This window comes from Podospora anserina, chromosome 2 (assembly GCF_000226545.1).
Source record: "Podospora anserina S mat+ genomic DNA chromosome 2, supercontig 2".
NCBI lineage: Eukaryota > Fungi > Ascomycota > Sordariomycetes > Sordariales > Podosporaceae > Podospora > Podospora anserina.
Genome location: NW_001914858.1, coordinates 1,074,632 through 1,084,433, shown reverse-complemented (window position 1 = coordinate 1,084,433; position 9,802 = coordinate 1,074,632). Strand labels below are relative to the sequence as shown.

Sequence of the window (9,802 nt, the reverse complement as noted above, 5' to 3'; positions counted from 1 at the left end):
CAGCACGTTGACACATTCTCATCGAAAGTAAACATAATTTTGCAACAGACTCATTATTCTCTCATGTCAATAAAAAAGAAGCGGGGGTATATATCGCGAACCAAAATCCACAATCTAACCTATTCCCACAACAACAACCACAACAACCACCACCACCACCACCACCACAACAACAACAACAACAACAACAACAACGCCAGACACACACACGCGAGACCACAAATGAAAAACAAAAAAACCCATCCATCCCTTCCCTCCTCAAAAAACAAAATTAAATCCCCCCCCTCCCCTGCCTCCTCTCCCTAGCCACATCCCTCGCCCCCCCATCATCAACCTCCAACCCCGTAACCATCGCCGCCGCCGGCCGTTCATCATTCAACAGCGGAATATTATCCAACCCACTCCCCCCATCCTCATCCCCCTCCCTCCTTTCATCCAGCACCTTCCCACTAATCCCCTCCCCAAGCCCAACCTTCTTCTCCTCCCCATGACCACTCCCCCCGCCGCCACCAACCAACCCCTCATGCTCACCCTGCCACCTCTCCACCTCCTTCCTCATCGCCTCCAGCTCCTTCTGAAACCTCTTTCCAAAAACGTCAATATAATACGTCGCCCCGTTGTACACCGACCAAACAAAAACCACTCCCAAAAAACCCGCACTCGCCCACCTGTAGTAAAACCACAGGCTGCACGGTAGCATCGTCAGGACCGCGTATGCATATTGTATAAACATGAACGCTGGCTCCTGCCCCGCCTCCGGGAGCCCCAACACAAACTTTCCGATCCAGACTTTGGAATACGATTGCCTGAGCCAGGTGAAGGATGTCGGGCGGCCGGCGGCGATTTTGTCTCTCCGGCGGACGGTGATAAAAAAGTAGTAACTCAACTGCCAGATCGCGTACGGGATTGTGGACCAGGCTAGCATGCTCAGGACGTTGGCGTAAGCGGTTGGCGAGCCAGCGGGAGAGTGCTTGATTGTGTAAATTGCTGGGAAGCGAGAGGCTTGGTGTTGGGGGGAGATTAAGTGAACGATGCAGTGCAACGTCGCGCAGGGCATGATGTGGATGAAGAGCGAGGTGACTTTATCAAACGAGTGGAAGACCAGCGAGTTGCGCCACATGATGATTGCCACGGCGTTGTTTCCAAATGCGAGGCAGTACACGGCTGTAAACAGCCGTTTACTCTTTGGAAAGACCCAAACGGATAACAACAGGAGAAAGTTGACAAAGTAGCAGAGGTCGGCGAGAAAGTAGTGGTATCCCCGCTTGTGGTAGGTGTAGAAGCGAATAGGCATAAAGTACAGGATCTGGATGGTGTACCACCAGTGCATGTACTCTGGCCAGCCGCCGATTAGATACCCCGAGACAAAAATGTTCATGACACCGAAGATGAACGAGATCTTCTCGCGGAGGGTGATAGCTTTGGTGTCGTTCCATCGTTTCCCGAGTTTGTCGACCGAGTTCCTCATGCGCTTGCGGTACCGGTCGAGCTGCTCTTCAGCGGAGGGGACACGACGGCGCCATTCGTCTACCATGCGCTCGCGGGCTTGGCGGGATTTGGTGTTGAAGGCTTCGCGGGACTTGCGCACTTTCTCAGTCTGGGCTGAGATGCCCTTCTGGAGTTTCTCAAGCTGTTGCGGGAGGGTGAAGTTATCGAGCAGCTCCAAGACAGTTAGGCGGTCCAGAGGGGGGAAGTTGGAGTCCCAGTCTTCTTGGTAGGTGCTGCTGCTGCCGGAGAATGAAGGGTTTCGAGAGAGACGGGACTCGGGGGAGGTGGGCGCGAGGGTTGGCGTATCGATGGAGGGGACATGTTCTTCGAGAGGAGAGGCATCATCGAGGGGGGTGCTGTTTTCTGGTGTAGGGACAGCTTCGCTGTCAGTTGATGCGACTTCTGGTTCGGCCATGATTGCGGTCTTGATCTCGAATGTCTGTAAAGTATCCTTAAACGCGGACCGTGTCCAATATTTCAGTCGAGGAGTGGAGGGGAGATATGTGGCCGGTGGCCTCTTTGTCGCAGAGGTTGGGTCTAAAAGAAAGTGGAACAGCTTTGGTGCCTGGTGCGCTGCCTGAAGTGAATAGATGGAGCAACGTCAGAGAGGGGCAGGTGGACAACAAATCAGTCAGACATGAGTTAAGAAGGTGAAGGTGAGGGTGAGGGTGACACCGTCGTGGGCAGAGTTGGCAGCTTGTGATGCAACCACCAGACCTGACTTGGACAACCAAGAAAGCGGAGGAGAAAGGTGGTGTTGACGTTGTTGCTGCATATTTAGCGTCTGCCCCAGGCCCCCAGACCCCTGCCCTCACCGGCTGCAGCGCTGGGCGTGTTCTGAGGGGCTTCGCTCAGTGGCCAGAAGGCTTGAAACGGCACCCACCATCATGGAACAGGACTTGGCTTCGGTCCCGTCCTTTGACGAGGTGGACCTCCATTTCGACCTCAAATTGCCTGCCGGTTGCATCGCAGCTCTGCTTCGATCAGATGACTCCATATTCAGGTAGCCAGACATGAGTGCCCATTTGGAAGTAAAAGGCAGCTTTGCATTAATAGTCGGATGTTTACCTTTCACATGTCAATCATCTCCGTGAAACAGCAACTTCATGAGTGTATGCTGTGGACAAATAATTGGCACTGCAAAAGTATCAAATCAACAAATATCCATATTCTGAGCTATGCTGGGGAAGATAGTTGATAGGCCTCTTGACTATCTCTGAAGGCATACTGACTATCTTTCAAGGCATATTACGAACTATCTTTCGAGGCAGATTAACTTTTTTGTCAGGTACCTATGGTTCAGAATACAATGTGCGTTGCCTTACTTGTCTACAGCGTAGTGCTCACGAATGCGCCAACCATAGTCCAAAGCAATATCAACTAACATAGCTCTTGAGAAACTAGCATAGCTCTTAAGCAACTAGAATAGCTCTTGAGCTACACTCGCTCTTCAAGCAGACCGTCATCTTACACATGGCTACAGAGCGCCAACCAACCCTAACCCTTTAGGCAGATATGGCACGTGCACCCGCTCCCCCACCATAACGGCGCCCTTCCCGTCGCGATGGTAAATTCAGGCCGTTCGGTTATGGTCCTGGCGCGATTGAAGACTGCTTCACCAACACTTCTTTTTCTTCTCGTATCTATTTCTGCGCGCGTTTTCGTCCTGACCGTCGCGCCACTATTTTTACGGGCCCTTTGACCGCGCAATTGCCCTTGCGAATCCCCTCCATTTGACGCGACTCTTCGACAACATCCCGCTCCGCGTGTCGGGGCCACCGCGACCATGGGGAAGCTCCTCCGCCTCGAGCTTTTCAGTACGTGATACCTGCTGGCCATGTCTTGTAGGTTAAAGCTAACAGTGCTTTCAAAGACTTCAAGTCCTACAAGGGCCACCACACACTCTTGTTTGGCGACTCCTACTTCACCTCCATCATCGGTCCCAATGGCTCTGGTAAATCCAACTCGATGGACGCCATCTCCTTCGTCCTTGGCATCAAGTCGTCACATCTGCGATCGTCGCACCTTCGCGACCTGGTTTATCGCGGCCGGGTCATGAAAACTTCGAAGATCCAAGACGACGGCACAGCTGCACCAGCCACCAATGGCCACACCAACGGCGTCGAGAATGGCGATGACGATGGCTCTTCGCAAAGAGCGACGAGAAACGACCCCAAATCCGCCTGGGTAATGGCCGTGTACGAAGATGATGCCGGTGATGAGCAAAGTTGGAAGCGCACGATCACGAGCAACGGTTCTAGCGAGTACCGAATCAACGACCGCGTGGTTACCGCCCAGCAGTACAACGAGGCCCTCGAGACGGAGAACATCCTGATCAAGGCGCGCAACTTTTTGGTGTTCCAAGGTGATGTCGAGGCCATCGCTGCGCAGTCACCACAGGACCTCACACGCTTGATCGAGCAGATCTCGGGTAGTTTGGAATACAAGGCCGAGTACGAGAAACTCCAGGCCGAGGAAGAGCAGGCTCTCGAAAACCAAAACTTTCAACTCATCAGAAGAAGAGGCATCAATGGCGAGATCAAGCAGTATCAGGAGCAAAAGAAGGAGGCCGAGAACTTCCAGAAGAAGACAGAGGAAAGGGACGAGGCCGTTATCACTCACATTCTGTGGAAGCTGTACCACTTTCAACGGGTGATGGACGAGTCAAGCGCCCAGATTCAAGAGCACCAGGAGAATCTCAAGGAGTTCCGCCGAAACGTTGAGACATTCGAAAAGAGGCTGGAGGCTGCGCGCAAGGAACAAACCAGCGTTGCCCGTGAGGTCCACAAGATCGAGAAGACGATCAAGGCCAAGGAAAAGAGCATTGAGGAAAGAGAAAACAGCCTGGTACCAATTGATGAGAAGATCACACAGAGCTCCCGGGATATGGAAATGCTACGAAAGAGGATTGCCGATCTCAAGAAACTCCGCGACGAGAAGACGGCGGCTGTGCAAAAGTACACAAAGGACTTGTCACAAGTGGAAAAAGCGCACCGACAGTTTGAGAAGCAATGGGCCGAAACGCTGAAGAAGCAGGGCAAGGAGCTCAGCGATGCGGACAGGAAAGAATACGACAAGCTGCAAGCAGAGGCGATGAAGAAGTCAACAGACAATCGACAAAAGCTGGATAATCTGCGACGACAATTGAAGAGCGACGAGGCGACATTCAACAGTCTTGGTGGCAGGATAGACAACTTTGAAGCCAGCATCGACAAACTGCAGGGTGAGGTCCGGGTCATCACAGAACGCCGGGATGCTTGTCAAGACTTCATCAGGCAGATTACAACGGAGATCGACGCCAAGAAAAAGGAGTACAATAGTGTTCAGTCGGAGCGTATTAGGATCAATAACACCCACACTGAACTCGAGGAGAAGCTCCGCGACGTCCTGAGGAAACTCGAAGATGCGGACATGGGCAGGCGGCAGAATGAGAGGGAGACAAGGACGCGCAACATTATCAGTGACCTCAAACGCATCTACCCTGGTGTTCGCGGGCGAGTTGGTGAGCTTTGCAAGCCGAAACAGAAGAAGTACGACGAGGCGGTCATCACTGCCCTTGGTCGCGAATTCGACGGGGTGATTGTCGACACCGAGAAGACAGCTGTTGACTGCATCCAGTTTCTCAAGGACGGTCGGCTCCCCTCCATGACCTTCATTCCGTTGGACAACATCAAGGTAAACACCTCAAACTCTGCCGTCAAGGGCATTGCGGGTGCCAGATTGACCATTGACACCATCGACTTTGATCCAACGCTGGAGCGGGCGATTGCCTATGCCTGCGGCGGGTCCGTGGTCTGTGACAACCTCGAGGTGGCCAAGGAGATTGTCTATGGCAAGAAGATCCAGGTCAAGGCTGTGACACTGCAAGGCTACGTGATTCACAAGGCCGGTACCATGACGGGTGGTCGCTTGAATGAGGACAAGGGCAATAAGCGCCGGTTCGAGCAGGTTGATGTTGAGAATCTCACGCGTTTGGCTGAGAAGTTCAAGGACGACATTGCCAAGTTGCCACGAGCGGGACGGCGAGGCACTGAGGATAACCTCCAGAACGAGATTGCCTCTCTGGAGCAGCGTCTTCGCCTGCAAAAGAGCGAGTTGGCTGCCTTTGAAAAGAATCTTAAGAGTAAGCTAAAGGAGCTCGACAACGCGAAGCAGGAACTGGCGAGCTTCCAGCCCAAATTCGACGACAAGAAGGGCGAGCTGGAGCGTACCCGGGCAACCGTGGAGAAGTTCGAAAAGGCCATTCAGGGCGTCGAAGATAGGATCTACGCCGACTTCTGCAAGAGGCTTGGATATGAGAACATTCGTGACTACGAGGCCCAGCAAGGGACTTTGGAGCAGGAGGCTGCCCAGAAGCGCCAGGCATTTGACATCCAGAAGAAGAGCATTCAAAACAGCTTGAGCTGGGAGACGTCACAGCTCAGCTCCAGCACTGAACGAGTAAAGAACATGGAGCAACAACTCAAGCGGCACCAACAGGAAGTCCAGTCATACCAGGAGGAAAAGAGCAACATTGAGGAAGCCATGGGCCAAGACCAAGACGAGCTCGAAGCCCTCTCCGAAAGCCTAGAGGTTGTCCGGACCAGACACGCCGAAAAGACCAAGAAGGTCTCGGAAGCCAAGGCCGACCTCCAAAGGAGAAGCAAAGACATCGACGCCCGACTAAAAGAAATCTCCAACCTCGAGTCCGTCGTCCAAAAGAACAGCGCCGGCAAGTTCGCCCTCCTGCGCCGCTGCAAGTTGGAGCAGATCCAGATCCCCCTTAAGCAGGGTTCTCTAGACGACATCCCCAACGAAGACGTCCTCCTCCAGAAAGACCAAGACGCCATGGACGTCGACATGGACGAAGACGCCGAGGCGGACGAGGTCCTCGAGGCGGCCATGGACGACTACGGCATCGAAATCGACTTTGACAACCTCGACGACGACCTCAAAGACTCGGACGATGACTTTGAAGATAAGCTCCAAGAGCGCATATCTTCCCTCACGACCGAGCTCGAGAAGCTCAACCCCAACATGCGCGCCATGGAGCGTCTCGAGTCGGTCAAGACCCGGCTCCAGTCAACTGACAAGGACTGGGAAGACAGCAAAACCGCCCTCAAAGAAGCCCGCGACGCGTTTTCTAGAGTCAAACAGCAGCGGTTCGAGCTCTTTAACAAGGCCTTCAGCCACATCCAAGAGCAGATCACACACGTGTACAAGGATCTCACGCGGAGTGATGCGTACCCCTTGGGTGGGCAAGCCTATCTCGACATCGAGGAGGACACGGAGACGCCGTACCTATCCGGGATCAAGTACCACGCCATGCCGCCGCTCAAGCGCTTCCGGGACATGGAGCACCTGTCGGGCGGCGAAAAGACGATGGCGGCGCTGGCGCTGTTGTTTGCGATTCATAGCTACCAGCCCAGCCCGTTCTTTGTGCTGGACGAGGTGGACGCCGCGCTGGATAATGCGAATGTGGAAAAGATCACAAAGTACATCCGGGAGCATGCCGGGCCGGGGATGCAGTTTATTGTGATCAGCTTGAAGCCGACGCTGTTTCAGCACAGCGAGAGTCTTGTGGGGGTGTATAGGGACCAGGCTGCGAATAGTTCGGAGACGTTGACGCTGGATGTGAGTACCTCTTTTTGCTTTTATCTGAAAACATTGAGACAGGTTTGCTGACGTGTGGACTGCAGTTGAGGAAGTATGTATAAACAACATGGCTAAAAGGTGTAGGGTGGGAATGGGAAGGGAAGTAAGTAAATAAGGGGGACTATGGCTTGGTCGGGGTTCGGTTGGTTGGTTGGCGGAGGTGTTGGGGGTGTTGTTGCTACCTCTTTGTTTTATGTTTATTTGCGTGGCAGGGTTCTCAGGTATCAAGGGAGGCGATATCTTTTTTTTCTTTTTCAAGGAAATACTACTTTTTGCTTGTTTTCATTTCTTGTTCATCACACTTTTTCCAAATGTTGCTTGCTTTTGAGCGAAGGCGCACGAGCGATAGGGATTGTTGATGATGATATCAGAGCTAATGGGAGCTCCTCTCAGTTCTTGTTCTCTCTTTTCTTTCCTTCCTATTGTCTAAATACAAATACCACACTCTATTTGGCCGTTGTTGTCCACACACACACACACACACACACACACACACACACACACACACACACACACACACACACACACACACACACACACACACACACACAGCTTTGGTTTTCCGCTCCACAACAGCTCGTCGTCAAATTATAGCTTTCCAGGTGTGTGAAAAAAAAACATGAAAAAAAAACCGGTATATACCAGACCAGACTAGACCCCCCAAAACGCCAAACAACCCAAACCGAATCCCCCGTCAGTTGGGTATGGGAAAATGCAAAGAACACATGCTGATGCCGCCTACCTTCCGCTTTTTGTTATAACCTGTCCAAAAGATTAAAAAGAATGAAAAACGCTGGTGCCATAGGGGAGTGTTTCAGACTGAAGGTTTATGACATCTCCTTCAGCGCCCCATCAGCCACACCATCGCTGCGCTCCCCGCTCACATCCAGCAACGCGAGCCATGTCCACGCCTCCAAATCCCCATCTTCCCCTACCACTTCTCTCAAAGCAGAGGCCACCCCTGCGACTTCCCCAGATGGCATTCTCGTTCAGCATGGCCGGTCTCTTTCCCACCATGACCTATAATAGCCAACCAAGTTTTGTCGTCTTCGGAATAGTAGCCGTCCGAATCATCGTCCTCCAATTCATCCTTGCCCAAATCCACACCCTTTTCATCATCTGTAGACTCATCCTTCACGGCCACCGCTCCAGCAGCCTCCGAATCGACCCCCATGAAATCCTTTACAACCCCAGCAACCCCCCCTAAACCACATCCTCAAACTCCAAATCATCCTCCTCATCCTCCTCTATCTTAAAGCTCATCTCCCCCTCCACCTTCACCCTCTTCCCAACCCGTCCCCCATCCCCCCCATCCGCATCCCTCATCTCAAAGCTCACCACCGGGGGCGCAGCCGTCGCAGCCGGCGCCCGGCACCGAGCTATCCGTAATCCAACTCGGCAGCGCGTTCTCCCTCAAAAACCTCTCCTTCCTCTTCCTACTCTCAATCAGCTCCGCCTCCTCATTCCCATCACTGATCGTAACCTGCATCGTCTTCGGCCCCATGTTCGCCAACCCCTTGACCGCAGACGGCTTCCCCATCCCCCCCGCATCCTCCACCGGCACGCTCGCCAAAACCTCATGCATCGCCTCCCGTACAATCGGTCTCGCCACCGCAATCGCCTTGTCAAAACTGCATTCTGGCACCAGCCCCTTGTCGATCTGCTGCAGCATGTCCGTCATGAATTTAAACTGGTTATTCATCCTCGACAACTGCTGATGACCGGGTTGCTCCTGCTCTTGACTCCTCTCAAGCACAGCCTCGCATCGTAGACACAAGAACCCCTCTATGCTCACGCTGTCCAGCACTTCTAGCTGCGTCCACTGGGATTTACACCTGGGGCAGGAATACTCCTTGCTTTCGTCCTGTGGTTTGGCGATGCCCTGCATGTCCTTGTCTGTCTTGTAGACGCGCCACTTGATGGCGTCGACGGTTTGCTGGTAGTCGATGTAGTAGTATGTCCTGTTGACAGGCCGGGTTTTGCCCTCAATGACTTCCGGGCGGGTGTGTACGGTTAAAAACCGGGCGTCGCGGAGGGAGGCGCAGAGGCGGTGGAGGTCTTTGGTGTTCATCTTCATAAGGTAGGCTAGCTCGTCGTCGCGCAGGCAGGAGTGTTGGACCAGGGCTTCGATGGCGAGGACTTCTTGGGTGGTGTGGAAGGCGCGGATGACGGAGCGGATGAGGATTTGGGCTAGGGAGTGTGAGTCGGACATTTTGGGCGGTGGTGAAGGGGAAGTTGGCTAGGTGTTGGTTGTGGTGAGAGAAGAGGCCGGTGTCGCAGTAAAGGAAAGCGGGTTGGCTGGCGCAGATGAGAGAAGTAGGAAATGCCCACACAAACGAGAGACTTGTCGGGTGTAATGTGTGTCGCGGCGGGTTGCAGGATGGAGAGAGAGCGAGAGTGGGAGTGAGGTGCGCGAAAGTCTGTCGCCTGGTGGGAAGAGGCAGGTTGATCAAAAGGCAGAAATTCAAGGTTGGAGGAGGCTGAGCCTTGTCACTTCACTTTCTCTTGGCACCCAGCAACTGACAAGACGCGGCGCAAGGATGTGAGCATCCGGTGATTCGGTTGGTGGCCGCCGCTTTGTTCTAGAAGAAAACGCTGCTAAAATCAATCTTATCGCAGCTCTTATCGATAAGGCGCAACTTGAATTGACATCCCCACATCCTTGCGACTATTAGCCTTT

The 9,802-nt window shown here is 53.2% G+C and overlaps 3 protein-coding genes across 3 annotated transcripts; 1 reads left to right on the top strand and 2 right to left on the bottom strand.

Moving 5' to 3' along the window:
* Positions 1–271: 271 nt before the first annotated feature.
* Positions 272–1,903, bottom strand: PODANS_2_2770 (uncharacterized protein; the record flags this gene model as incomplete). Its single annotated transcript, XM_001910985.1, has 1 exon — positions 272–1,903. The coding sequence occupies one exon, from the start codon at positions 1,901–1,903 to the stop codon at positions 272–274; it is 1,632 nt and encodes a 543-aa protein (XP_001911020.1).
* A 1,371-nt stretch (positions 1,904–3,274) lies between these two features.
* Positions 3,275–7,184, top strand: PODANS_2_2750 (uncharacterized protein; the record flags this gene model as incomplete). The annotated part of the gene is made up of 3 exons (XM_001910984.1): positions 3,275–3,305; positions 3,362–7,101; positions 7,167–7,184. 3 exons carry the CDS (start codon positions 3,275–3,277, stop codon positions 7,182–7,184), a joined length of 3,789 nt encoding a protein of 1,262 aa, XP_001911019.1.
* A 1,265-nt stretch (positions 7,185–8,449) lies between these two features.
* On the bottom strand, positions 8,450–9,334 carry PODANS_2_2740 (uncharacterized protein; the record flags this gene model as incomplete). The annotated part of the gene is made up of 1 exon (XM_001910983.1): positions 8,450–9,334. One exon carries the CDS (start codon positions 9,332–9,334, stop codon positions 8,450–8,452), a length of 885 nt encoding a protein of 294 aa, XP_001911018.1.
* Between the last annotated feature and the right edge of the window lie 468 nt (positions 9,335–9,802).